Source organism: Nerophis ophidion, linkage group LG02, assembly GCF_033978795.1.
Source record: "Nerophis ophidion isolate RoL-2023_Sa linkage group LG02, RoL_Noph_v1.0, whole genome shotgun sequence".
NCBI classification, from domain to species: Eukaryota; Metazoa; Chordata; class Actinopteri; order Syngnathiformes; family Syngnathidae; genus Nerophis; species Nerophis ophidion.
Genome location: NC_084612.1, coordinates 30475684 through 30503658, shown reverse-complemented (window position 1 = coordinate 30503658; position 27975 = coordinate 30475684). Strand labels below are relative to the sequence as shown.

At 38.6% G+C, this 27975-nt stretch overlaps 2 protein-coding genes across 3 annotated transcripts in view; one reads left to right on the top strand and one right to left on the bottom strand.

Annotated features, from left to right (window-relative positions):
• Window positions 1-27975, top strand: part of tcf25 (transcription factor 25 (basic helix-loop-helix)) — a 64671-nt gene that overhangs the window by 31392 nt on the left and 5304 nt on the right. Inside the window, exons 9-17 of the mRNA XM_061881266.1 lie at window positions 9725-9818; window positions 9945-10037; window positions 10476-10581; window positions 10681-10840; window positions 10941-11028; window positions 11139-11297; window positions 17445-17535; window positions 25194-25273; window positions 25362-25437. Of these exons, the coding sequence (XP_061737250.1) occupies window positions 9725-9818; window positions 9945-10037; window positions 10476-10581; window positions 10681-10840; window positions 10941-11028; window positions 11139-11297; window positions 17445-17535; window positions 25194-25273; window positions 25362-25437 (947 nt within the window). The remainder of the gene's footprint in view (window positions 1-9724; window positions 9819-9944; window positions 10038-10475; window positions 10582-10680; window positions 10841-10940; window positions 11029-11138; window positions 11298-17444; window positions 17536-25193; window positions 25274-25361; window positions 25438-27975) is intronic.
• Window positions 12059-14471, bottom strand: LOC133539160 (uncharacterized). Of its 2 annotated transcripts, none has more exons than XM_061881286.1 (4): window positions 14307-14471; window positions 14026-14114; window positions 13779-13883; window positions 12059-13570 (listed from the first exon to the last, which is right to left on the bottom strand). In XM_061881286.1, coding segments are annotated over exons 1-4 (1137 nt in total). In that variant the 5' UTR covers window positions 14309-14471; the 3' UTR covers window positions 12059-12629. The 2 variants fall into 2 exon arrangements, with proteins under 2 accessions (XP_061737270.1, XP_061737262.1); XM_061881278.1 differs by having other exon boundaries at window positions 14302-14469.

Below are 27975 nucleotides of genomic sequence, written 5' to 3'. Positions count from 1 at the left end.
AAAATTTGTCTCCTCAGTTCTCCAACGTTTATTGAGTATTGTTAAAAGAAAAGGTGATGTAACACAGTGGTGAACATGCCCTTTCCCAACTACTTTGGCACGTGTTGCAGCCATGAAAGTTAAAAGATAATTATTATTTGCAAAAAAAAATAAAAGTTTATGAGTTTGAACATCAAATATCTTGTATTTGTAGTGCATTCAATTGAATATGGGTTTAAAAGGATTTGCAAATCATTGTATTCCATTTATATTTACATCTAACACAATTTCCCAACTCCTATAGAAACGGGGTTTGTACAAAGTCGATCATGGAACTGCGGCCTAGGGTGTCCTGGTGCCAAGTGCACATATGGACACCTTTATGTTTGAACATGGTGTTTGTTATGGACAAACTGTGACGAGCACAAAAGTCCAACAACAAAACACCACTCGGGTTCAGATCCGGGCGGCCATTCTTTCCAATCACGCCTCTCCAGGTTTCACTGTCGTTGCCAACATGAGCGTTGAAGTCCCCCAGTAGGACAAGGGAATCACCCTGGGGAGCACTTTCCAGTACTCCCTCGAGTGTACCCAAAAAGGGTGGGTACTCTGAACTGCTGTTTGGTGCGTAAGCACAAACAACAGTCAGGACCCGTCCCCCCACCCGAAGGCGGAGGGAAGCTACCCTCTCGTCCACTGGGTTGAACTCCAACGTGCAGGCTTTGAGCCGGGGGGCAACAAGAATTGCCACCCCAGCCCGTCGCCTCTCACTGCCGGCAACGCCAGAGTGGAAGGGAATCCAGCCCCTCTCGAGAGAAGTGGTTCCAGAGCCCTTGCTGTGCGAAGAAGTGAGTCCGATTATATCCAGCCGGAACTTCTCCACTTCGCGCACTAGCTCAGGCTCCTTCCCCCCCAGTGAGGTGACGTTCCACGTCCCAAGAGCTAGCTTCTGTAGCCGAGGATCGGACCGCCAAGTGCCCCTGCCTTCGGCTGCCGCCCAGCTCACATCGCACCCGACCTCTATGGCCCCTGCTATAGGTGGTGAGCCCATTGGAGGGGTGACCCACGTTGCCTCTTTGGGCTGTGCCCGGCCAGGCTCCATGGGAACAGGCCCGGCCACCAGGCGCTCGCCATCGTGCCCCACCTCCGGGCTTGGCTCCAGAGGGGGACCCCGGTGACCCGCGTCCGGGCGAGGGAAATCTGGGTCCATGACTTGTCTTCTTCATAAAGGTCTTCGAGCTGCTCTTTGTCTGATCCCTCACCTAGGACCTGTTTGCCTTGGGAGACCCTACCAGGGGGCATAAAGCCCCCGGACAACATAGCTCTTACGATCATTGGGACACGCAAACTCCTCTACCACGATAAGGTGGCAGCTCAGAGAGGAGTCAACAACACACAAGTCATTGTTTTTTTTGTCAATATATAGATGGATGTTACCATGAATTGATTAACGTGGACCCCGACTTAAACAAGTTGAAAAACTTATTCGGGTGTTACCATTTAGTGGTCAATTGCACGGAATATGTACTTTGCTGTGCAATCTACTAATAAAAGTTTCAATCAATTAATCAATGCTGTTTCTATACTGTAGGTAGAGAAAATGAATAACATTATAGGGGTGGGCCAAAGAAAAGGCTAACTAAAATAAATATATACAGTGGGGTGTGGGGACCCCTCACGGTAGTTGTAGGCTGTCGCCAGCTAAATCCCCCCTATTGGGTCCATTTGTATACTCTGTTACATCATCATTGATATTATACCTGTGGTCCCATAGATAGAATTGCCGTCAAATGTAGCTTTGATGTCACAAGCTACTTTTGAAGTGTAGTTTGCTATAATTCTCCGTGGATAGCTTGCCTAATAGCTAAACTACATTTATTTGAGAGTAACTTGTAGCTTACCTTTCTACATTTTCAAAGTAGCTTGCAAATCACTGTTGATTTCAAAAGAGAGACTCTGCTCAGGAAGTTTTTGGATTTTAAATTTTGCCGCATTTTTTTACCCTCAATATAGAAGAACCATATAGTCACCAGCCTGATCACACACCGCTGTGGGATGGTGTCCCATTCTTCAACCAGCATTTTCTCTGTCAGACAACGGGGTTGTGTTGGTGACTCATACATGAACAGCAAACCCAAAATGATCCCACAAGTGTGCTATGAGGTTGAGGTCAGGGCTGCTGGCAGGTCATTCTATCCTATTTTGTCACAAATTTTGGAGGTAGCCTCTGATAACCCTGCTTTGTGACGGCAAGCATTGTCACCTGGGAGGATACAGTTTGTGCTTAGACTATAGAGGAGATACGGTTGCCACTGGTTGGCGGAATCCCATCTCGATATTTCTGCATTGAGATTACCTCCAATTATGTCAAAGGTTTGTTTTTTTCCAAGGAGGGTGATGCTGCCTGCACCAAAAGATGTTGCAGCAATAAGGCTGGGCGATATATCGAATATACTCGATATATCGCAGGTTTGTCTCTGCAATATAGAAAATTACTATATCGTGATATTCGAGTATACGTCCTCATGCAGTTGCTTTTAGCTGCGGGCATTACACTACAGGCTGTTCTCAGTCTTTGTTGTCTCTCCTTCTCATGGAGACTTAAAACAAGCGCACCTTCTTACATACGTCACATACTGTCGCGCGTGCAACGTCATACGCTGTCACAGAGCATGGGTAGCTGCATGGGTAACGTTAGCTGTGATACTATTGGTGCGGTGCGAGTGGTAATACGAGAGAAAAAAGATACAAATCTGGTAACAAATGAAGGAAGAATTAATTCCGAAGAAAAACAGCCCGGGGTCTGGCGATGGTTTGGGTTCAAGCAGGAATATGTTGAACAAGTATGCGGCAAAAGCGTTGCTACAAAAAGTGGCACCACTGCTAATGTGTAGCACCATTTGAAAAGTCACCTGCTAGAGAATGAAGAGTGCTTGAAACTCTGCATGTCAACATCTCCGGCCAGTGTCACACCAACAAAATGCCCAAGCAACCATTTCCAGATCAACACCGTATGAAACAAATAGTCTCTTTGGTTCCAGTGGGGTACACATCATCCACCTTAATGTGAACAGCCTCTCTGAGAAATGTTCCACAACAACAAGGTAAAAATCCTGTGTTTCTCTGAAACTAAATTAGATGAAAGTGTTTCTGACTCGGAGATACAGATAGAAAACTTCTCGGTTATCAGAAAGGACAGGAATAAAAATGGTGGGGGTGTTTATATGTATATTCACCAGTATATAAAATACACAACTCGTACTGATCTTAACCACAATGCCCTTGAATCTACTTGGGCGGAAATCATGTTCAGAAACGCTAAGCCGGTACTGACAGGGACTGTATACAAACCTCCTAATCAGAGTGATTTCTGTGGGGCTCTCGAGGAGTGCTTAGCTGAGGTAGACAACTTGGAGGAAATTTTAACTGGAGATCTGAACACAAATATTCAACGCAGAGATGCGCCTGTCTTCAAATCTTACAGCAAGCTTTATAATCTGTACGGTCTCACCCAGCTAATAACACTACCCACAAGGGTGTGTGATTCCACCCAATCAACCATGGATGTCATTCTCACATCAGACCGGCCTAACTTAAAAAATAGTGGGGTCATGATCTGTGGTCGCTGAGACCACAATCGAACCTTCTGCACCGGCAAAATAGCTAAACCCAAAGCCAAGGGCCACATAACAGCTCAATCCAGATCCCTTAAAACATACTCCAGTGATAATTTCAACCTAAAACTAGGTGAGTGGGACTGGTCCCCTGTGCTCACAAGCAACTTGGTCGATGATGCTTGGGATCGCTTTAAAACAGCGTTTCTAGCTATACTAAATGATATGGCTCCAGTGAGAACAGTCAGGATTAAAGCCCGCTCTGAACCATGGATAAATCCTGACCTATTAGCTGCCATAGAAGACAGAGAGAGAAAATACTCCGAAAACCAAAAGTGCAAAACCGAAGTAGATAAACAACCCAATGATAACCTCAAGTCACTCCTTACAACGCTCCAAAAAAAGCAATGCAATAAATTAAGAAATAAGGCAAAAAACCTGACTAAAAAAACCTTAAAAAAAAATTATATTAACTCAAAATAGAGGAAAACACAAATAAGCCACGTGGGCTCTGGAAAATCCTCAACAACCAGCTTCCAGGCTGTGCCAGAAACATAAAACCAAACTCACCAACATCAACATCAAGGAGGGCGACTCCCTCATTACAGACAAACTGGAGGTAGCAAGCAGACTTAACACCTTTTTCACCAGCATAGCCACAACTAGGGATGATGTTTGATAAGAAATGATCGAGTTCGAGCCCATTATCGAATCCTCTTATTGAACCGATTCCTTATCGATTCTCTTATTGAATCCAGATATCTTGTAGTATATGGAAAAAACACAATATTTGGTTTAACAAAAGCTCACTTTTATTTTATAAGAAAAATAAATTATAAAATAAATAAATATTGACTGTTGTTACCTCCCTTAAAAAATTAAATAAATAAATATTGACTGTTGTTACCCAAAGTAACCTGTCTCAGTGATCACAATAAGTGTATAAATAATAAGTGTTAAAAAAAATCAGTCCCTTGGTTACATAACTGAAAATAATAGTGCTCTTTAAAAAGTGCACTTCTGCTGCTATTGGAACATACTAACTACACACACTATGACACTAAGAACGCCACAGTCATCAATCAACAATTCATCTTCCAAAAAATTAGCATGTCTGCTTTTTCAGGATCAAGTCTGACCCTCTCTTCACTAATCGTGTCGCCAGCGGTGGAAAAAACACGTTCACTTGGCGTGAAACTAGCTTGGACACACAGATAGGTTTGACCACATCCTCCTCCAGTCTGTATGTAAATCTTCTGGGGTCCATCAGTGTGGCCTCCTCCAGAAATGACTGCACGTCCTTGTCCTGGCGGGAAAATGAGGGACAGACATAGCATAGAATTAAATGGGAAATTAGCTGAATGTGAAGACTAAGGTGTCTGTTATTAAGTCTTTAGCATATCAGAATGTGGAATTAAATGATGGAATGGATTAAGTAATGAAGTTAAACATTGTACTGATATGATCCACTTTAAGAGGTTGGTCAAATTAATAGTGCTTACAAAGTACAAAGAAGAATTATGAGAAATACTTTCAAACTTTTTGAAAATAAGATATTCTTCATCTCAGTATATTAATAATGACTGAATTAATTACATATTACAAAACTGTTGTATATACTAATTCACAGATGTTATTTTATTATAAAAAGGTCAGTAAATGATGTATATATTTGTAAACGCTCTGAAGTGGGAAAGGGGTAGGATTAGATAAGATTTACTTCTTCCAACTCATTTTCAGACATGATGTAAAGTGAAATGATGTGAAACTGTGATGTGTTATGCTGTAAGTGTGTTCACGTACGAAATAAACTAAAGAAAGACAGAAAGCACTAGTTTATTAGACAGACCTGCAAACCCTGGAGTGGTGTAGGCTACAAGATACTGTTAACGTTATCAGACACATACAAAAAGGCTAACCTTAACGTTACCATTTGCCACCGACTATGACTAGGTAACGTTAAGTCTAGCTAACATTACTGCGGTCCTGGTTGACATAAGAGGTAACGTTATTTTAGCCTAAAGGCTACAAGTGAGCAGATATGGAAATAAACCGGCAGCAGTTAACGCGAGTTACTCACCAGCACTATCACTGGAACTGGGGCGGCAGGTTGAAACAGAGGAAGAGGGGCGTGCTTCGTCATCTCTGTCGCTGCTTCTCTACGTGTCGAAGACACGCCACGGTTCTCGAACCTTCCGGTTATGTGCGGCCTGAACATGCTTCAACATACTTGTTGTACTTCCCCCTTACATGAGTGCGAAACCTGGCAATAATTGCATATTTCTGTTTCCTTCGTCTTATTTTTTTGTAAAATAAAGCCGTGCCTTGAGGCGTTTTTTTCCAGTCCATTATTTTCGCTGCTTTCTGAATCTGCCGCCTAATTAACTGTGATGTCCCGCAGGGCATTTCCTGTAGGACAGGATTCGTTCCCAGGGATTCAAATAAAGAGCCAACTCTTTTTCTTTACTAGAGTGGCCTCGATAACGGGAACCGGTTCTCAAAAAGGGATTCGAGTCCATAGAATCGATTCTTTTCTTTCGAACAACCGGGAGAACCGGTTTCGAACATCATCCCTAGCCACAACTCTAGTTAACAAGCTGTCCCACCACTCTGGTCGTTTTGGTGTAGAACACATTAAAGCCTACTACAGAAAGCTAGGAGTATTCAACAACGATTTCAAATTAGAAATGGTCTCAGCTGACGAGGTGCTCAAAAAATTGAGTGCGCTCCACCTAAACAAGGCCACCTGCCTTGACAATTTCCCCTCCAAATTCCTCAGGGACTCTGCCATCACTCATCACACACGTAATAAACCTCTCAATAAAACAAGTCCATGTACCAAAAGATTTCAAGATAGCAAGCGTAACTCCCCTTTTAAAAAAGGAAAGAAATTAGAACCTGGTAACTACCGACCTGTTTCTATTCTCAGTTCCATTTCAAAAGTAATGGAAAAATAGTTTATGAACAGGTCGATAGATACCTTGCCACTAAAAAACTCATGTACAAATTCCAATCCGGCTTCAGAACTAACCATTTCACTCACACAAGCCTTTTCTATCTGACCGACCCCATCAAACATGAGGTGGATGCGGGCAAATACTGAGGCATGGTCATACTGGACTTTCAGAAGGCCTTTGACACCGTTAACCATACTATACTGTTGGATAAGCTCAGAGCAATCGGAGTTGATAAAACCTCATCGAGCTGGATGCAATCTTACCTGGAGGGAAGGAAACAGGTGTTAGAGGTGAATGGCATCGTGCCCCCAACCCCTCATTAAGCTTTGGATTCCCCTAAGGCAGCATATTAGGGTCTTTACAGTTCCTAATATACGTAAACAACATGTCATCAGCCTGCGACTTACCTGTGATAAAATGGCAACCAAGGTAATCAAAAAAGTCAACCAATTAACAGGATTTCTCTACAGAATCTCCTCTCTGGTCAACAAAAGCACCATGAAGATTCTAGCGGGAACTCTCATTCAACCCTTTTTCGACTACGCATGCACCTTCTGGTACCCCAGCACTAAAGCCTCAAATCTAGACTCCAAACATCCAAGAACAAGCTAGTCAGGTTACTTCTAGACCTCCACCCCAGAACACACCTCACTCCTACCCACTTCTCCAAAGTGGGCTGGCTCAGGGTGGAGGACAGAGTAAAACAACTTGCACTGTACCTCGTCTATAAAATTTGCTACACCTACCTGATACCGAAGTACATGTCAAAGTACTTCCATAACGTAAATGACCACCATAACCACAACACCAGGGGGAGCGCTACAAACCACGTTAAACCCAGATTCCGATCTAACAAAGGGCTCAACTCATATAAATTAAGTTGAATTGATTTGATTGTCCTTTTATGCCACATCAATGTAGAATGCACTCCCAACAGGTGTAAAATAAAGTGCATCTCTATCTCCCTTCAAAACCGCACAAAATTAACACCTCCAAGCAGCTACAACCCTAGACTAACATCCTCCCCCAACCACATCTTACCTCCCCAGATTGTAAATAATCAAATGTATATACTTGTTCTTATGCTTTCTGAGCTCACTATGTTCACTGCTCGCTGTACATATCCTATGAAGTCAGACCTACACTGTTTCAATATCAATTTCTCTGATGATATAATTGTTGATTACTGAAGTGCTGATATCAACCAAATCTAATCCCCCCACAGCCTACCCCCCGGATTGTAAATAATTCAATGTATGTACTCTGATGATTAACTTGTGTGATGACTGTATTATGCTGATAGTATATATTTCTACCATGAATTGATTAACGTGGACCCCGACTTAAACAAGTTGAAAAACTTATTTGGGTGTTACCATTTAGTGGTCAATTGTGCGGAATATGTACTGTACTGTGCAATCTACCAATAAAAGTTTCAATCAATCAAACAACAGAAGGAGATAACGTCCGCAGGAACCTACCACATAGGGAAGGACATACACTATTTGATATACTGTTATGCAACTCATTTTTATTTTACAGTTATTGAATTATCTTAGAAGTGCACTTGTTTTAAACTATTGTAGTGGCTTTCTGTACAAAAAGTGAACTTTAATTTAGTGTTTTTTTGATTAGTCATCTTAGTGACATTTAGTGCACTAATAGCTTGTTTTAAAATGTCTCTGACAATCTTGCACTTTATTTTTTAAAATTACATGAATGTTTGTGCCACTGCTTCATAGCTGTTTAATAAATGCAGTTTTGGTCAATTGACTTAGTTGTGGTTTCCCTCTCTGCATGAAAGTTTAAAATGAGCATATATTGAAGCAGTATGAACAAGAATGTTTTAACGTAGACACATAGAATCATACTGCTGTGATTATATGCATCAAGTGTTAATTCAAGGCTAGGACAAAATATGGAGATATATATCGTCAAGATGACATGGCCTTAAAATATTGAAATATTAATAAAAGGGCTGTATCGCCCAGCCCTAATCAGCATACCGTGTTATCTCCACACTTGGACCCTGCAGCTCATCTGCAGGCACCTTGGGTTACAAGAAAACTAAACTAACCATTATAAAATGTTTGCTACTGTCAACTAAGTTTTTCATGGGCACAGCTCCCATACTTATCCCTGTGGCTCATACCTTAATACATGTTCCTTTACAAATGTAGTGCCATTTATAAGGGTAACAAACAGGCTTTTCAGCTGTTTATTGATTAATATTTGCCATCCATTTATTGCCAAGAAGCGTTGTTACAACAAAGACAGCAATTTCCTGACTTATTGTTTAGTTTATAATAATCAAAATGAGTAAGAAATACAATCTTGATTTTATGTGTTGTAAATCCATCCATCCATCCAGTGTCTACCGCTTATTCCCTTTGGGGTCGCGGGGGGCGCTGGTGCCTATCTCAGCTACATTCGGGCTGAGATAGGCACCTCATCGCAGGGCCAACACAGATAGACAGAGAACATTCACACTCACATTCACACACTATGGCCAATTTAGTGTTGCCAATCAACCTATCCCCAGGTGCATGTCTTTAGAAGTGGGAGGAAGCCGGAGTACCCGGAGGGAACCCACGCATTCACTGGGAGGATATCCACATTCCACACAGAAAGATCCCGAGCCCGGTATTGAACCCCAGACAACTCAGAATCTTCGTATTATGAGGCAGACGCACTAACCCCTCTTCCACTGTGAAGCCCGTGTTGTAAATCAATACACAAAAATACTTTTTTTAGCTAGATACTTTTTAGAAAGAAAAATGTTTATCAAGTGTATCTATTTCCTTTTAAAAACTCAAAGTTGAGTTTAAAATAAATAAATAAATATACATGCTTTCAAAAACATTCAAATATATTTGGATGTGCCTGTTGTCTTGTGTTTTGTAATTATACTATAAATTACAGTAGGTAGGTATACAGTTATGCAATGAAAAAAATGTTTTGAAGCAGACAGTTACTAATGTGTGACGCAGTTCTGCACGTCTAATCTGTGCCCTTTACATGGTCGCTGGCCGTCATGCCCATGCATTATAAAGTGATTGCTGGGCATATTTAAATGTGATAAGTGCATCAAATAGCAGCCATTTACTTGCATCTCCAGCTATATAGATGTATGTGGTATGTATTTGTTTTTTAAATCTGTTTTTTTTGTTCCAGAGAGGGCCTTGTACAGCTTTGAGTGTGTGTTTCACCCTGTATTCAGCCTGACCTCTGGCACCTGCAGACTGGATTATCTCAGACCAGAAAACAGGTAGGACGGACATTTGCTTTCTTGCTTGCTCTGCTGGACTGTTCCTGTTGTCATTAATGTTTGCCTTTATTTTTAAATTGTTGTTTTTGTTACTTTCATGTTTTCAAAAGTGTTATTTATTTTCAGGGCATTTTATCTGGCTCTTTACAAGCACATGATGTTCCTTGAGAAGAGAGGATGCCCCCGGACAGCTTTGGAGTACTGCAAACTTATTTTGAGGTTGGAGAAGACAAGCAGAAACATTTAAATGTGCAAAATGGGCCATTGGATGTCATGTGATGACAGTGTGAACTAAGGAACAAAGTGTGTTAGTCAGGTTCTATGTTGTTTGCTTAGTTCCCATCATATGGAAAAGTATAAGATGACAAAACACACTGGAAGAATTTAAACATACAGATTTAAGTAATCACTGGCTGGAAATCTTCATTGTTTTACATTTAAATGCTATATTTACGCCAGCAGCCGTAGATTGTGACGCAGTCCAATCATCTATTACACTATTTCACACTACTCTGTGAACATAGTATTGTCTAATAATAATCTGAACATATTAAGGATTTTGTTGTTAACTTTTGCAGGTGACAATGTATAAAAAAACAACTTGTCTGATTTCATAAGTAGTTTTATTTTTGTTTTGTTTTTGTGAACGTCTAATAGTTTGGACCCGGATTCAGACCCACTTTGCATGCTTCTGCTCATTGATTTCCTGATGCTACGTTCCAGACAGTACCAGTCTCTCCTTCAGCTTTATGAGGACTGGGAGGTAAATCTGTGCATCAAATTCCACATCTTCCTATATATATTTGGTTTTACGTGGTCAACTTTTCAGCAATGGCCTTTAATTTGTTTTTGTATGTCTCAGGAGCACAGGAATTTATCCCAATTGCCAAACTTTGCTTTCTCCACCGCGCTCTGCCATTTCCTCCTCAGTCAACAGGAGGATATAGAGCCTGAAGAAAGTGATGAAGCTAAACTCAAAGCTGACCAGATGCTACAAGATGCGCTCATTATGTTTCCCGGAGGTCAGAAATCCTTAAAGAAGCATTCACATTGATACTTCCTCCAGTGCCATACTGTATCCGCCTGTCATATCCAAACATCTGAAATATATATATTCTACAGTCCTGATGCCTTTACTGGATCTGTGTGCTGTGCAGCCTGATGCTACAGTCACCTCCCATGCTTTCTTTGGTCCAAGCAGCCAGTTTGGGTAATGTCCATTTATTTGTATTATCCTGGTATAACTGGTCATATCTCTTTTACTTCAATCATTAATCTTTTCCATTATCCCTCTGTGACATCTCCATTTGGTCTCTTTAGACAGCCTCCAGCCTTGGTTGAACTGACTGCTTTGTATGTGGGAAGGATGTACAGCTTGTGGAGAGAAGCACATGTCATGCTTTGGTTGGAGGAGTGTGTGAAGGAAGTGCTGTGTCGAATTGATGTAAAAGACCCACTGGTGGAGGACTACCAAAACAAGTGAGACCAAAGTTAACCTGCTTCTCACAAGTGCACTCAGTAGGATGTTAAAGTGTGTCCAAATGTTTGACTGTGACTGTTAGCGATAATCTTGATCAATATTATTTTTCTCTAAGATTGCTTAACAGTTGAAGAACATGTTTTTCTGTTCACACCATTTTTACTCAACAATTACTGTGGAAAGTGTTTAGTATGTATAAATTGTAGTCCAGGGGTGTCAAACTCATTTTAACTCAGGGGCCGCAGAGAGGATAATGTATTCCAACGTGGGCCGGACAAGTAAAATCATGGCATTATAACTTAAAAATACAACAACGACAACTTAAAATTATTTTCTTTGTTTTACTTCAACCTAAAATAGAACAAGCACATTCTGAAAATGTACATAGTACAAATAATCCTTTTGACAAGACACTTCAAGTTTGTTGAAAATTCTAAGGAAATAATTGGTGCAGTTTTGAAAACACCATCTACAAAGCAATTAAACTTTAAGTCAGAGCCCATCAAGGATTGAACAAAAAAAACTAAATTACCATATGCATAGATAAAAACTCTTCTATGTATCAACTACCTCATTTGTCATTTCCACATGTTAATCCTGTGCTAACTCAAAAAACCATACAAACTGAGGTAGAAATTATTCCAAAGGGTTGAGTGACTCCCTGCCTTCTAGGCATCACTGTGTATTGATTCAGAAATAAAAGCTGTGCAATGTGTGAACAATTTCAACAAACCAAAAATAAAAAGATAAAAGACTGCAGTAAATCGCACAATGTTCACTTTATTTAAATTTGCACAGAAGACCATTATTTTCACAGAACTATATCAATGTGCAGTGTCTCGTGCAGGATTTTAAATAGGGATACCAATTTTACTCCTGTTTGTTACGTTGGATCGAGGTGGCTGGTCTCAGATGATCATGGAGGTGCACCTGCTGCCTGTGGAGGTCCTGGGCTTGTGTGGTTAAATGTTGTCTGCAGTTGTGAGGCTGATTAGATGTACTGCCAAATTCTCTGAAACCCCTTTGGAAATGGCTTATGGCAGTGGTTCTCAAATGGGGGTACGCGTACCCCTGGGGGTACCTGAAGGTATGCCAGGGGTTTGTGAGATTTTATTAAATAATTCTAAAAAAAAAAAATTAAAAAATATTTTATAAATATATTTATTGAATAATACTTCAACGAAATATGAATGCACGTTTATAAACCGTAAAAAAAAAAATAGAACAATGCAATATTCAGTATTGACAGCTAGATTTCTTGTGGACATGTTCCATAGATATTGATGTTAAAGATGTCTTTTTTTGTGAAGACATTTTTAGAATTAAATTCATTAATCCAGAATAACAGTATAAACAGTAAACTCCGGGGGGATTTCCTTTTGATACTCAATTAGAGCCGTTTTGTAAGCACGTTCACGGGCGCGGCCATCAATGCACACCTTACATGCTTGCGAATCATGATCATCCATGCTACTTGATTCGTCGCAGTGCTGTTTATAGGCTAGACAGGATTCACATTCATCCTGTGAGGATTCACCAAAAGTTATCCGTTCGCTTTCAAAGACTTGCCTGTAAAGTTCAAAGGAAACCTTTTGTTTTGTTTCGCAAAACTCACGCCACATTGAACTTATAGTTAAGCCCGGCTGCAAATACCGCCTGAGAGGAGCATGTGTGACTTTATAGTGGCTGACAACAGGATGGTAGGAATTTATATGCTCTCTTATCACACTTCTGTCTATCTTATTTGGCGGCTCATGGTGTCCTCTGCCCTCTGTTGTTGGGGAGATCGCTTTATCCGGGCTCATAACTTTGGCTTTCACATACTCAGTAATCATTCCATCAGTTTTAAGCCCTACAGTATGCATGAACATTTCTTTGCAAACAACGATATCTGTCCCAGCTGCTGGGAGTGGCAGTCTGTATGTCAGAGAGTGTTTGCGTTTGGCATGTGCACCAACTGCGCCAGTGGTGCGCTGTTTAACATCAGAAATGGTGATGTAAGCATCAAACCATCCCCTTCTTCCAGCAAAATTGAGGCCCCAAATGGTTTGGTTGATCAATGCCCTGTGTTCTTCTGTAATTTTCTCTTGGCATTTATTTCGGCAGGAGTCTTTGCAAGGTGGAAGCAGGGGGTACTTTTCTCTGTAGTGTGCAACCCTCTCCTGGTCTTTCCGTCTGCGTTTTGTGGCTGACACAGCTACACGGCTTTCCACGGCTACAACAGTTGTAGCCGTGGAAATAACATTCTTGGATTCACCAACATTGCGAGTTTCTGAAAGAAAATAATAGAAGCCTTTTGTATTTTAACAGTATGACATTTTTTTGAAAACCAATTGTTTTTCATTCCAATTTTCAAAGAATTGCTACAATACACAGACATACTGCAGAGGGAGACCAACCGAGACCCCAAACAGGCCGACAGACAGTCAAACAGAGTGACTTATAGAGCCGCTGGTCACTAATGGTAATATAAAAGGTACCTGAATCAACAAGGCCAACAACTGCAGTCAGGTTGATGGGCTGGTCCATGGGGACCGCTGGAGAGTCAGGGGTACTATTCGCCGATTCCACGTCGCTGTGTTTATCTGAAGAAAAATAATAATAAACGTTCATAAATATTCAATATATTTATGCCAATAGACTGAACTGAATGCTCACCAACCGATAAACTGATCAACCAACAGACGGGCAGACATGCAAACAAAAGCGACTTTTAGAAAAGGCTACCTGAATCTATTTGGTCGACAGCAGAAGTCTGTTGGGCGTCAGAGATTGACTGGTCCATAAGGACATGTTGCGATTCCTCGTCTCTGTGCCTGAAAAAGAAATAAAAAAGCTAATGTAGTTGACATCGAGCATTGTGTTACTCGGTTTCAGTATACCCACACGGCATCATCATTTATAAAATCGAATACAAAACGTACATGTTATGAGAACAGACAACTGCGTGGATGCGATAATATAGCCATTCTACGCCAAAAAAAGGGGATTAATTTCACTCACCTTACATTTTCCATGGCTAGAGCCACTAATCGTTTTCCTCTTCTGCAAGGCATACTTCCGAATAAAACAAGCAAGTCGCTGGACCAAATAAGCTTTGTCTGAGAACCTCAGTGAATTATGCTGCCGGGACCCGCCATCTTGTTGCCACGTGACTACAGTGTACAATCCGATTGGTCCCTTGGCATACTAGGTTTTTCTGTTGTATCTACGCGGTTATGTGGTAGTTGCTAAGTCCTGCCATGCGCGTAACACCTTACTTACGGAACAAATGACAATATCGCATACACTAATGCAGGGGTAGGGAACCTATGGCTCGAGAGCCAGATGTGGCTCTTTTGATGGATGCATCTGGCCCTCAGATTAATTTTAGCTGACATTGCTTAACACGATAAGAAATTAATATTTTCACTGGTAATCGGAGTTAAAAATAATGTTCAAAATACAAAACATTCTCCTGCATTTTAATCCATCCATTCGTTTTCTAACGCATCTGTTCAAGAAGGCGCATTAATGGTAAGAAGTATTTTTTTTAATTATTGGTTAGCTTCGGAATAAAAATGTTATTAAAAAGAATATGACACTTATTATACTGCAAAAATGTCGACGTTACTTAAAAATGCACGCATTTAGTTGTATTCAGTGTTAAAAAAATAATATAAGGCTTTCATGGAAATACATTTTAAAATATTTGGCTTTTATGGCTCTCTCTGCCAAAAAGGTTCCTGACCTCTGCACTAATGTAAAGCATATCACCTAGTAAGTCCAAGATTATTATCAGCTCAGTTTTGACCAAAATTGAGTTACTGGGTTTTGCCTTTGGACGGGAGAGATGGATCTCTATTACAATCCCCAAAGAGGGCACTTTATGTTGATGATTACTTCTATGTGTAGAAATCTTTATTTATAATTGAATCACTTGTTTATTTTTCAACGTTTTTAGTTATTTTTATATCTTTTTTTCCAAAAGTTCAAGAAAGATCACTATAAATGAGCAATATTTTGCACTGTTATACAATGTAATAAATCAGAAACTGATGACATAGTTCTGCATTTTACTACTTTATCTCTTTTTTCAACCAAAAATGCTTTGCTCTGATTAGGGGGTACTTGAATAAAAAAAATGTTCACAGGGGATACATCACTGAAAAAAGGTTGATAACCACTGGCTTATGGTAGAGAAGTGAACATCCAATTCACGGGCAACAGCTATGGTGGACATTCCTGCAGTCAGCATGCCAAAACTTGCGACATCTGTGGCATTTGTTTTGTGTGATAAAACTGCACATTTCAGAGTGGCCTTTTATTGTGGTTACCCTAAGGCATGCAAGTGTAATAATCATGCTGTTTAATCAGTATCTTGATATGCCACAGCTGTGAGGTGGGATGGATTATTTTAGCAAAGAAGATGCTTACTAAGACAGACAGATGTGTGAACAATATTTGAGAGGTATAGGTATTTTGTGTATATATAGTAAAAGTTTTAGATTTTTGAGTTCAATTTATAAAAAATGGGAGCAAAAACAAAATGTGTTTATATTTTTGCTCAGTGTATTAAATGTCATTTGAGAGCTATAATAGAAACATTGATATACTGGATTATGTTTACCATGAGATATTGTAAAATGTTGGCCAGATGTATACATTGAGGGTTCAAGTACGGGGCCTGTACTATTTAAAGGAGGCTGTCCATTCAGTTGGGGTAGGAGTCGGTAAGCTTGTTTGTGGTGGAAAGATAGAGTAATGCTAAAAGTGTTTGATGATTTTGAGCCACAGATGGGGTTTTTTGTATTCCTTTATTTGCGCTTAATTTTTGTATTTACTTACCTCATTTTTCACTCCTTTTGCACTGTATGGATTTTTGCAACCTGTGCACTGCTGTCCTTGATTTGGTGCAATAAACATCACCAACAAGAAATCTGCAACTATGCCATCATTGGTTGCATAATGATATATTTTTTGAAGCGAACCCACAGCAACGTGTCAGAATGACGTGCAAACTGACACAGTTCCACACGCGGCTACAGGATCGATGGTCATGCTGCAAAGACAGACGATGGACAGAACATCTTCTGTCTTATGTGCGTGTGCCAACATTTTGGTGGACGGTCAGAAATAGAAATATTAGACATATCTTCTATTCAGCAATTGCATTTTATAATTTTATAACTGCTAGACGACTTATGGGTCTGATCAAAATTAATTCAAATGATACGTTTTAGTGTTTGCTGGCGTGTTTTTTTTAATGTTTTTTTTTTTTAGGAAGTGTGTTACTATAATATTCCTCCTACATGAAAAGACATCTTTCCAAATGCATTATCTTGCCTTTGAGTCATTTCGGACACACAAACGCGCTGATGATGCGATTCACAGCCTCGCACAACTAATAAGTTTCAGTGTGCATATATTTTTGTTTGGATTGCGATTCAGAAAAGGTTTTATAGATAATAGGTATGTCCTGCTGGTTTAACAAATTGCACACAGGTAGGAGCATGATAACATAAGTGTGCAAAAAACGATCAAATGACATTGTGGTAAAAGGCCATGCAAAATCCTCATTTAAATAAGGGCAGTCTGGACCAAATTTTAATTGCATATACAGTGTTAGTAGATCACATGCAACACCCCACTCATAATACTCGCTATTTTATTTTTTGCACAGCACCATTGACAATAACAAAACAATTGAGGATTGAGGAAAGCATCCACACTGGAGAATAACTAAAATTAGCACCATCAAAACAAAATATACAACATTTTAAAAGATAAATAAAAAAAATTAATATAAAATGATAAAACAGTGAAATGTTTGTGGTAATTTTAGCAATGACTGAAATAGAAAATAACGATACAAACTAAGGACCTTGAAAAGAGTTTGAAATGTTCTGTAAATAGCCTGTTAAAAAGGTGTGTCTTTAACCTTTTGTAGTAATAAAAATAACACTACTATTCTACTGTACATCTCACTAAAATAAATACCCCTAAAGTCACACAAAATGACCACATCATGTACCAAGTGATGACAAAAAGTAAACATGCAATGTTAGCAATATAACTTGCTCAGTACAATATGGCTAACATCAATGATTTAGTTTTAGGTTTTAGTTGTATTATAATGCAGTCAACCTATTTTCGATGTGTTATAGGAGAAAGCAAAGATATCAAAGTGCTCCACGGAACATCCATCGACATGTTCTGCTGTCTGAGATCAAAGAAGCTACGTCCAATCTGCCTCTGGTAAGACAGTCTCCCTGCTAAAACAAGTAAAATGTTTTTCTTTAGTCTACCGCAGTGATGTCAAACTTGCTGAGGGCTACATCACAGTCATTGCCGCCCTCCAAGGGCTGCATGTAACAGTGAATTTATATTCTTACAAATGTATATAAGCGTCATTATATTATTTCACAATTTCCTATGTATTTGATTATTATATTTTTTTACATATAATTTGATGGATGAAATGGATTTGATGGAAGTGAAGAAAATATTTAGGTATTTTTATTTTAACAAAATGAAAGGTTTGAAATACATTATAATGTAGTATTTGTTTAATTATTAGATACATTAAAGATATGCAATTGCAGCATGCGGTACATGCATTTGTTATGTCAAAATGGAAAGAACGGCTACATATAGTCTGCGATGAAGTGGCGACTTGTACAGGATGTACCCCGCCTTCCGCCCAAATCTAGCTGAGATAGGCTCCAGCACCCCCCGCGTGACCCCAAAAGGGACAAGCAGTAGAAAATGGATGGATGGACTACATGTAGTAAGAAATATATTTTATTGCCAGGCATTTGCAGGCCATATCAAATTATTTTTACACCAGTGGCCTACACTAAAAGCACAGATAATAATGGGATAATAGGATTTTGGTGTTTGTTCATGTTCCAGCTGTTTTTTTCAGTTAAACTATTTAAAAAATGTGCCACTGCATCGTCTTCAGAGGATGGAAGTAGAATTGTCTCACATCAACATATATATATCAATATGATATTAATACATATGCAAATATTAATAAATATACAAATACAAATGTGATATACAAATAAATAAATAATTTGTAAAAATAAATGCGTATTTGTATATGTAATTTGGATATTTGAAAATATATACACAAACCAGATGCACAAATAAATGTGACCTACACACTTTCTGAACAACCAGCAGAGGGCACTACAGACAGAGCGCTCTGGGTCACAGAGTATTATATGCATTATATACTAAATGCCTAGAGTTCTCTGCACAAAAACAATCCACGTCGTTAAAGAGATAACGCACAACAGGCCTGAGCTAGCTAACTTTAGCGTTGTATTAGCTAATGCTAATTTATCCAGTTAATCTGAAAGACCGTGTTAGCTGCTTATTTTATTGTATCAATGCTGTTTAATGACCTTGAACGGATGTAGATACTGATCTCTTTTCAGGCGTATCTAGTTTGTGGGACGAATGTCTCATCGACACAAAAGCAAAAAGAGATCCACATATGCAAATTCAATACAAATACAAAATCCAGCATATTTACAGTATATTCAAATCTCAAAAATATGTTTACAAATACATGTTTATTTAAACAAATTCTTGATTTATTTGTACGTCACATTTTTGTATTTATAAATATTAATTGGATATATTTTCAAATCTCAAAAATATATTTACAAATATCCGTCTATTTATACAAATTATTTATTTATTTGTATATCATGAATATGATGAATATTAGACAAGAGATCAACAACAGTTCAGCTTTTATTTCCAGGTATTTACATCTGGATCTGATACACAACTTAGACGATAGCGTTATTTGTAATGTAACACAACGCTTTTAAGTGGGCAAATAAATTGGAACATCCATCCATCCATCCATTTTCTACCGCTTGTCCCTTTCGGGGTTGCGGGGGGTGCTATAGCCCATCTCAGCTGCATTCGGGCGGTAGACAGGGTACACCCTGGACAAGTCGACACCTCATCGCCGGGCCAACACTGATTGACAGACAACATTCACACTCAAATTCACACACTAGGGCCAATTTAGTGTTGCCAATCAACCTATCCACAGGTGCATGTCTTTGGAGGTGGGAGGAAGCCGGAGTACCCGGGGGGAACCCACGCAGCCACTGGGAGAACATGCAAACTCCACACAGACAGATCCCGAGCCTGGGATTGAACTGAGGATCTTCGTATTGTGAGGCACTTGCACAAACCCCTGTTTCACCGTGCTGCCCTATATTGGAATATCTAAAATTAAAATAGATTAAAGTGAATAAGACTTAATATTTAGCTGCAAATCCTTTGCTTTCATTAAGTGCATCAAGCCTGTGACCTATTGACATCACCAAACTTTTGCATTCTTCTTTTGTGATGCTTTTCCATGCTTTTGCCGCAGCCTCTTTCAGTTGTTGTTTGTTTTGGGGGTTCACTCCCTTCAGTCTCTTCTTCAGCAGGTTTTAATGCATACTCTATTGGGTGTAAGTCTGGAGACTGATTTTGGCAGTCTAAATAAAACCTTCCACTTCTTGCACCCGATGAACTCCATTGTTGTTTTGGGAGTGTGTTTTGGGTTGATATCTTGCTGCATGATGAAGGAGCTCCCAATCAGTTTGGTTGCATCTTTCTTAAAATTGACAGACAAAATGTTTCTGTAGACTTCTGAGTTCATTACTGCTGCCATCATGTGTTACATCATCAATGAAGATGACGTCCCAGAAGAAGCCATGCAAGCCAAAGCCATGACATTACAGCCGCCATGTTTCACAAATGAGCTTGTATGTTTGGGATCATGAGCAGATAATTTCTTTCTCAAAACGTGTGACTTTCGATCACTTTGGAAGAATTACATTTTTGTCTCATCAGTCCATTAAACTTTTTCCCAGAATATTTGAGGCTCATCTCTGTACCTTTTGGCAAATTCCAGCCCGGCCTTCCTATTCTTCTTGCTAATGAGTGGTTTGCATCATCAGTACTTCTGTTCATGAAGTCTTCTGCCAACAATACATTGTGACACTTTCACTCCTGCCCTCTGGAGGTTGTTACTGATGTCACTAACAGTTGTTGTTTATAGCTCTCACAATGTATTTGTCATCCACTGCTGATGTTTTCCATGGTCTACCTGTACCACATCTGTTGCTTAGTACACCAGTGGTTTCTTTCTTCTTCAGGACATTCCAAATGGTTGTACTGGCTATGGCCATTGTTTGTGCAATGGCTCAGGTTGATTTTCCATCTTCTTTCAGTTTCATAATTGCTTCTTTTTCACCCATAGACAGCTCTCTGGTTTTCATGTTGGTTCTACCTTTAAATGCAGTCTGCACAGGCAAAACCTATCCTACCAAATCTGAAACTGAGCTCAGACATTCAGTGCTATTCGTTGTTTGAATAATTTATGTAATAGGGAGACACATGGGCAACAAAACAAAACACACCTTGTTGCAATACTTTTGCTCTCATAAAAAATGGGCATGTCCAAATAAGATTTGCTATCTTTTAAGTTGTGTATCAGATCCAGATGTAAATACCTGCAAATAAAAGATTAAATGTAGATATCTTGTCGCATATTCATCTTTTGATGTCAAACCCAAGTGTTTTCGGTCCACAACAAAAATAAACTGACTGGAGTCACTGTTCCAATACTTTTGGAGGGCACTGTATATTAATGTATGTATGTATGTATGTATGTATGCATATACATACATATATCTATACAGTATATATATATATATATATATATATATACACATATATATATATATACATACATGTGTATATATATACACATATATAAGGACGGCGTGGGACAGTGGCCGTGCGCAACCCGAGGGTCCCTGGTTCAAATCCCACCTAGTACCAACCTCGTCACGTCCGTTGTGTCCTGAGCAAGACACTTCACCCTTGCTCCTGATGGGTGCTGGTTGGCGCCTTGCATGGCAGCTCCCTCCATCAGTGTGTGAATGTGTGTGGGAATGGGTAAATGTGGAAGTAGTGTCAAAGCACTTTGAGTACCTTGAAGGTAGAAAAGCGCTATACAAGTACAACCCATTTATCATTTATTTATATATATATATACACATGTATGTATATGTATATATATATATATGTGTATATATACATGTGTATATATATATATATATATATACATGTGTATATATATATATATATATATATATATACATGTATGTGTATATATATATATATATATATATATACATGTGTATACATATTTATATATATATATATATATAAATATATATATATATATATATATATATATATATATATATACAGAAGGGCAAAAAAGTATTTAGTCAGCCACCGATTGTGCAAGTTCTTCCACTTAAAATGATGACAGAGGTCTGTAATTTTCATCATAGGTACACTTTAACTGTGAGAGACAGAATGTGAAAAAAAATCCAGGAATTCACATTGTAGGAATTTTAAATAATTTATTTGTAAATTGTGGTGGAAAATAAGTATTTGGTCACTTCAAACAAGGAAGATGTCTGGCTCTCACAGACCTGTAACTAATTATTTAAGAAGCTATTCTGTCCTCCACTCGTTACCTGTATTAATGGAACCTGTTTGAACTCGTTATCTGTATAAAAGACACCTGTCCACAGCCTCAAACAGTCAGACTCCAAACTCCACTATGGCCAAGACCAAAGAGCTGTCGAAGAACACCAGGAAAATAATTGTAGACCTGCACCAGACTGGGAAGAGTGAATCTACAATGGTGTGAAAAAATCAACTGTGGGAGCAAGTATCAGAAAATAGAAGACATACAAGACCACTTACAATCTCCCTCAATCTGGGGATCCACGCAAGATCTCATCCCGTGGGGTCAAAATGATCATGAGAACGGTGAGAAAAAATCCCAGAACCACACGGGGGGACCTGGTGAATGACCTGCAGAGAGCTGGGACCAAAGTAACAAAGTTTACCATCAGTAACACACTACGCCGACAGATAATCAAATCCTGCAGTCCCAGACGTGTCCCCCTGCTTAAACCAGTGCATGTCCAGGCCCGTCTGAAGTTTGCCAGAGAGCACATGGATGATACAGCAGAGGATTGGGAGAATGTCATGTGGTCAGTTGAAACCAAAATATAACTTTTTGGTATAAACTCAACTTGTCGTGTTTGGAGGGAAAAAAATACTGAGTTGCATCCCAAGAACACCATACCTAGTGTGAAGCATGGGGGTGGAAACATCATGCTTTGGGGCTGTTTTTCTGCTAAGGGGACAGGGCGACTGATCTGTGTTAAGGAAAGAATGAATGGGGCCATATATCGTGAGATTTTGAGCCAAAACCTCCATCCATCAGTGAGAGCTTTGAAGATGAAACGTGGCTGGGTCTTCTAGCATGACAATGATCCCAAACACACCGCCAGGGCAACGAAGGAGTGGCTCCGTAAGAAGCATTTGAAAGTCCTGGAGTGGCCTAGCCAGTCTCCAGACTTCAACCCCATAGAAAATCTGTGGAGGGAGTTGAAAGTCCGTGTTGCTCGGCGACAGCCCCAAAACATCACCGCTCTCGAGAAGATCTGCATAGAGGAATGGGCCAAAATACCAGCTACTGTGTGTGCATACCTGGTAAAGACCTATAGTAATCATTTGACCTCTGTTATTGCCAACAAAGGTTATATTACAAAGTTTTGAGTTGAATTTTTGTTATTGACCAAATATTTATTTTCCACCATAATTTACAAATAAATTCTTCAAAATTCCTACAATGTGAATTCCTGGATTTTTTTTTTCACATTCTGTCTCTCACAGTTGAAGTGTACCTATGATGAAAATTACAGACCTCTGTCATCATTTTAAGTGGGAGAACTTGCACAATCGGTGGCTGACTAAATACTTTTTTGCCCCACTGTGTGTGTGTGTATGTATATATATATATATATATATATATATATATATATATATATATATATATATATATATATATATATATATATATATATATACACATATATATATATGTATACACATATATATATATGTATACAAATATATATATATATATATGTATACAAATATATATATATGTATACAAATATATATATATATATATACATATATATATATATATATATGTATACAAATATATATATATATATATATATACATATATATATATATGTATACAAATATATATATATATATATATATATATATATGTATACATATATATATATATATATATATATAAATATATATATAATCGGCGGTCACTCGGAACAAGTATGACCATCCTCCTGGTAGGGGTGTGTATCCCTTTATGGAGGATGCCTCTGCGTGACTTAGTTTAACGTGGTGCACAGACAGTATATATATATATATATATATATATATGCACATATACAATTAGGAAAACCGCAAGAAGCAAATTGAGAAAAAAAACAAAATGTTGACATCAGTCAATAATAACACAAAGCTTTATTTTTTTTAAAGAAAAACGTGTTTATTTACAGTCTTAGTTATGGAGTTATAGAGCTGCGAATATTCGGGTGTCCCACGATTCGATTCAATATCGATTCTTGGGGTCACTATTCGATAATATATGGATTTTTTTTCGATTCAACGCTATTCTCAATTCAAAAACGATATTTTTCCGATTCAAAACGATTCTGTATTCATTCAATACATAGAATTTCAGCAGGATCTACCCCAGTCTGCTGACATGCTAGCAGAGTAGTATATATTTTTTTTGAAGGTTTTATAATTGTAAAGGACAATGTTTTATCAACTAATTGCAATAATGTAAATTTGTTTTGACTATTAAACAAACCAAAAATATTACTTATTTTATCTTTGTGAAAATATTGGACAAAGTTGGTTGTCAAGCTTATGAGATGCGATGCATTCGAATCGATTTTTTCCCACACCTTTACTTGGTAGCATAGTGTATTTTTCATTCTATGGTTACCTATGGTCAGCTAATGTCAACGTCGGAAGTAGTGATATCAGCTGTTCACCTGGCGGGTATTTTGTGTTTGATAAAGAGGAGATGAACAGGAAAGTCCTTCTTCAGCCTTGTTTTATCGTATATATACTGCCTTTGCACATGTTAATGTTTACCTTGTATGCACAATAAATCAAAACTAAATAATGTATTTTGGAGCAATGTTCACAGACTTTTGCATTTTGTTTGTTGGCTTCCTTTCGCAGGCGAGTGACGATTGTCGGGGTTAAGGGAAGAGTTGTTTGATGTAGGATGCTATAAAATATCTGAATTATTGCAATAATCATCCTTATTGTATAGTTTTTGGGGGCTTTGTGCACGCATTTTTAAGGGTGAAAAAATGCATTCTTGTTGGTGGATGTGTTGGTCAATCTTCGTGTGGGGGTGACACTGATGCCATAATAATATATTTTTATTCTCTAATATTTTCGCGATTGACTGGTATGGTCTCAAAGATCGACTGGTTGTGTTGGGTTGGCGACCCCTTTTATAGAGGATGGCGGTCATTTGTCTAAGTCTAAGATATAAGTCTTAGGCCTTATCCAGGCAACACATTTTGTATTGCTGTATCGGCTGTGCAGATTAGCACCAAATAAAATGTAATACATACATGAATAAGTTATGCATAATCTCAATTCTAAACAAATAAGTTTTACGCACATGAATGTGCTTCATCAAAAATGATGTGGTTGGCAGTGAAACTGTTTTTTCTTTATTTATTATCACATATTGTCACCGACGTCCCACTGGGCCATCATTGTCACCGACGTCCCACTGGGTGTGAGTTTTCCTTGCCCTTATGTGGGCCTACCGAAGATGTCGTAGTGGTTTGTGTTGTGGTTTGTGCAGCCCTTTGAGACACTAGTGATTTAGGGCTATATAATTAAACATTGATTGATTGATTGATATTGTCTTCTTTCGTTGACACTCTCAGGAGGTGACCACTCAGCCCATGATGGGATTCGACCCTTTACCCCCGTTGGACTCGGTGGTTTCATACACAAGACCTGAGAGGTAATATAGGACATTCAGATCATCACGTGACAAATGGAGATCATAACCTTAGTTTAATGCAACGCTTTGTACCACTCTGTACATTTAGGCAGCATGTTGGAGCGTCCAATGAGAGCACATTGTCGCTGTTTTTACGTTCCTTGCTGCCAAACTTCAACCTCCAGGTGGGCGCACTTATACAGTACATTGTTGACATTGTTACGTTAACCTGCACAACCTAATGCCGTGTTACACAGACCAACTATATAAAACTATACTTGTGCTAAAGTTATGTTCAGTATTGAATGACACTCTTCGAGATATATTCCTGTACTTGTGATTATAATTTACAAAAATGTAGAATTGAACTATCGGTATTAGAAAGAACACCACCTATTAGTATGATGCAGTTCAATTCTTTTTTTTTGTGTCTTTCGAGCATTGAGGTGGTGTTCTTTCTAATATCCATTGTATTTCCTTCGACCTTATTGGAAGAAAATTGCTTTGGAACGATACATGTTTGAGGGATATGATCAAACAAATCTGCCTATCAATTGCACTTTGTTTAGCTACTGTACTTGGGAGAGACAATTAATGATTGACGCGCCTCTAAATAAATGATGCAGAGCGAGTCAGTTAAATAGATAAGATGCTATGGGCCTGATTTACTAAAGGTTTGTGAGTTAGCAGAGTAAGACGTGCAATCCATTTTGCGTCTCAGTTTTCTTTAATATGCAGAATATATGCTGATTATCAAAATGTCCACAATACTCGAAGGAGAAGTTGGATATATAAATATGGTTAGCATATAGGCCGAACAGTCAGGAGATCTGTGCGTGCGTGGGTTTTCTACAGGTAATCCTTCTCCCTCCCACATTCCAAAAATATGCATTTCTCTAAATTATCAATAGGTATGAATGTGAGTGTGATTGGCTGTGACCAGCCAACCTGGCCTCTCGCCCGAAGCAAATTTGGGTAGGCTCCAGCTCACCGTGAGGATAAGCGGTATCGAAAATAGATGGATGAATACTTATTTTCGATATTTAGCAAGTCTGGAATGTGCTTGCAAACTGACACAGGTATGCACAATTGAATGCTCTGCGGTCAGGAGGCAGCAATTACTGCTAAATGACAGATGATGGAGAGAGAATCTTCCGTGCTCGTGTCGACAGTTGACATTTCTGTCAGAAAGAAAAAATATTAGACATTCATCTTTCCAGCAGTTCTTTCTGGGAGTTGATGAATGACTTGTAGGCTGATTTGTGGCCAGCAGACACCAAAACAATGGTGTTTGCTAGTGCTGCACGATTATGGCCAAAATAACAATCCCAGTATTTTTTTTTCAATACTGTTGTGAAATCATGATTATTAAACACAATCATTCATTATATTAGATAAAACTAACTGTTTTCCATAGGTCGGCAAGTTATTACTACAATCTACTTTAATGGGTCCGGGGGGAGCAAAGGGTGCGTGAAGATGATGTTATGTAATTTGTAGTAAAAAAAAAAGTCTAATGAAAAGCCTAAATAAACAATGTACGCATATGGAATAGCACATATTTATGCTTTTGTTCATTATTAGTATTAACGTTTCAGATTTTTTATTATTACATGATGCCTTTAGCTCTATCTAACAAACTTGTCAAACTTGTTTTCATCGTGGGCCACATTCCAGTTATGGTTGCCCTCAGAGGGCCGCATGTAACAGTGAATAATATATGAATATAAATGTATAAGGTTTCACCTCATTATATTACACAGTTGGCCATGCATTTCATTATATATTTTTTTATGTACACTGGAAAAAAAATGTTTTACTGTAAAAAAAACTACCAGCTAAGACACCAGAATTTTGTGGTCTTTTTTACAGGATGTTACTGTAAATGGAACGGGATAACAGTACCAATGTTATTTTACGTTAAAACTCATGCAACGGAGCTGCCAGTTTTTTTGTTTTTTGTGATATTACTGTAAATTATAAAAGTTGTTTTTACGGTAAAAAAAAAAAAACGGAAAGTTTACCATAAAGTCTGTTGTCATTTTTACAGTGTACAGTTTATGAATTTAATACAATATTTTGTTGCATTATTAGATATTATTAAAGTTTAAAAGTGCTGTGCAAATGCACGCAGGCCAAACATTTTTTTTAATGTCAAAATGAACATTTATTAAGAAAAGATAGGGTACTTTATTGACACATATTATTTCCAAATTTTCACAGGCCATGTAAAATCATGAGGCCAGCCACATCAGGCTTCAGGGACTTTAGTTTCATACCTGTGTTCTTGGCCATTGCAAAAAACAGTTATGTTTTGTAGGTGGCTGCTGCATCATCATATGAACACTTTCTAGGGATGGGTACCGAATCCGGTACTTTTTTGACACTGACTGAAACCTGCCGGTCCAACCAGGCACCAATTCACGTAAAATTACAGTTACAGGTACAGAGTTGCGCATGACGACATGTCCAGTTGACGACTCAGGCTAACTGGGGATGTAGTGATGGACAGTATTAATGATAACCACAGTCAGTAATAATTACCGTTTTAAATTAAAATAATTGAAAAACCATGATTGATTACTGCACATTGATAAACTCACACACTGACTGGCGCTAGCTCGCCCTGCTTAAATGCTAACATAAAAACAAGAGACATTTACGTCTTTCCCAGTTAAGAAAATACCCCAATCTAATCTAAGCTGGTGTTTGGTCCGCTCCAA